General features: G+C 43.4%; 1 protein-coding gene across 1 annotated transcript; it reads right to left on the bottom strand. All coding sequences in view use genetic code 11, as the record gives it.

Moving 5' to 3' along the window:
* Nucleotides 1-141: 141 nt before the first annotated feature.
* Nucleotides 142-660, bottom strand: EGR_07023 (hypothetical protein; the record flags this gene model as incomplete). Its single annotated transcript, XM_024496272.1, has 2 exons — nt 142-252; nt 556-660. 2 exons carry the CDS (start codon nt 658-660, stop codon nt 142-144), a joined length of 216 nt encoding a protein of 71 aa, XP_024349299.1.
* Between the last annotated feature and the right edge of the window lie 1,905 nt (nt 661-2,565).

Below are 2,565 nucleotides of genomic sequence, written 5' to 3' on the forward strand. Positions count from 1 at the left end.
ACTTTTGGGACTTTGAATTAGCCCCCTTGTACCTTGCTGGGTGGGCTGGCCTTTCAGGCCATGCCAATAGCCCAGACACCTTCTCTGCGCTAAATACATATTCTGCCCGAGCATTTTGTCTTCTTTCGTCTTCTGGGAGTCTCAGGACGCTACATTGGTGGCAGCGGAAAGCGAACCCGATCTTTCAGGACATGTATCCCGATTTTCCACTTCTGCGTGATAAGCCTTAGTGGGGCGGAAGAAGTACATATGCTACGGGTGGGAGAATGGTGCTGGCCCCTAACAGAAGGGTTGATGTTGACGTCTACCTTCGGCATCTCTCCCAGTCCCGTGTTCTGCAGAAAAGCTATTAACAACTGAAACAACACTAGCCGTGAACCATCTGAAAGTTTCATTACGGATTTCCCCTACCATCCTGAATTAAATCCCTAAACCGAACGAAACTCCAGATCCAGTCAAGCCGCCAAGAGGGATCAGTGAGGTTGAGGTCAAGTACCCCCTCAGTTGCACGCTAATTTGGTGACTGGCACGGTCGGCTTGTGGATGTTACTTTACTGCACCGACTACGTTGTAATGGCTGACGCGGGAGGTTGACCTGTGGGAGCGCCGGGGACGACGCTCAAAAGAGGATGGAGGCGATGATTGTTTATCCCTCGGCATTGGTGAAGCACCACTTTGTTACCTTTAATGAGCCCCCTTGTACCTCGCTAAGTGGGCTGGCCTTTCAGGCCATGCCAATAGCCCAGACACCTTCTCTGCTCTGAATACATATATTCTGCCCCAGTATTTCGTCTTCTTTCTTCTTCAGGGAGTCCCGGGACTCTACATATAATACAGGTAGTTGCATTTGAGTTCGTTAAGGAAATAAGGTTTTATTTCAATTGTCATACCAAGTTTCGACCAAGTGCGAGAACACACTTCGATACTTTGTAGGACGAACTGTGCAGGTCATAAATGTTAATTTTGTGCTATTTTCTCTCCAACGCTGACCTTAAGTACGTACTGATATAGTGATGATGTCGGTTTCTATCATTAAGATCATACAATCATTACGATCAAACAGTCATATGTCTACAGGCAGGAGTTTGAAAACTGAAAAGTAGTCTATGTATGGTGATTAAAGGCATGTTCAATTGTTGCATCATTGGACTGCTGACAGAGCTAATTTCATGTCTGAGGCCGTTAGTTAACGCGAGCTAAACGCCTCTTTCCATCACTTATTAAGGTTGTTTTCTGTTATATAAAACATCAACTGACATCACCCGTCACTTTTTCACACATTGCTGACCTCTTCGTAACTCGCGACATTTTATCGTCAAAAGTAGCAGCAGATTCGTTTTAAAGACTCCACACTAGTGAGCAAAAGGAAAGTTAAACAGGTAACAAGCGGAATGGCTAAGACATTAGACATAGCAGAAGGTATTCCGCAGAAATATAGAACAAACCGTGGAAGACTAAATAGCATTGTCTGGAACATTTCTAGGTTAATTCCCCTCTTTTAAATAACAAGTCGTTGCATGCCACATCGACGCTAGTGAGACAGAGGATATGGTTAATTGTGCATCAATATATGAGCGGTAAATACGGGGTTTTCTTGTCAATTTTAATGCTCACCTTCAAAACAGTAGGCGATGAAACACCCACTTGCCACCACCGATGCTAATATAATGAGCTTCCACATGAGCCCACCCAGAAGCAAAGAAAAAGCAGATGTTCAACCGCTACTTTATACGCATATTATATATTATCATATTATAGGAGATGAAATAACAAGGCAATTGTTAATAGGGGAAACAGCAGACGAGTCGGAAAATCCTCTTCCTTGCACAAACAGGTTAGACTCTAGGGAGAGTAAAGAAGACATGAAGGAAGGAAGGCAATTAAGAGGGAAGATGAAATAAGGTAAAGTGTGGGAATAGGGGAAGGTGCGTGCAACCTACGGGGTGCGGGGAAAACACACTTCGCCACCACCGTCAAACTGAAAGATTCACGCGATTGATGGCAGTGGGGGTAATGACGACAGAGGTGGTGCTCACTTGTGGCTAAAAGGGCGGACGTTTGCCAGTTTGCCTATTTATTTAATCATTTACAGAAATAATTTCGTGAATAAGTAGGCACTAAATTAGAAGTCTTGTCATTATAAGTCACAATACCATGGGGATAGTAAGACCTCATCGCACTCGTGTTATCATTGTCAAGTAATTTCACAGCAGCTGATGTGAAGGGATAGGTAAAGTGTAATTAGAGACGCTGTTGCTTTTACTGCGACTACGTGTATCTAAAGGCGTTGAAGCAAAGACAATGGAATAGCCGGGATTAAAAGAGCTTGTTGGACTCCTTTGCACCTTAAAAAGAAACACTCGTTCCGCCAATTGTTGCTGGCAAACAAACAACACGCGCTGCATTGGAATTTTGTCCATCTGTATTACATGGCATTTACACTAAACGAGAGCAGAAGAATACCATAAATATGTTGTTAGAGAAGAAAGCACTGCAATATTCAAATACGATGCAAGTGAATATTTGTAATTAAGCCAATCCATTTCAATTGCTTTGCACAATTGG

This window comes from Echinococcus granulosus (assembly GCF_000524195.1).
Source record: "Echinococcus granulosus chromosome Unknown EG_S00068, whole genome shotgun sequence".
Classification (NCBI taxonomy): Eukaryota; Metazoa; Platyhelminthes; class Cestoda; order Cyclophyllidea; family Taeniidae; genus Echinococcus; species Echinococcus granulosus.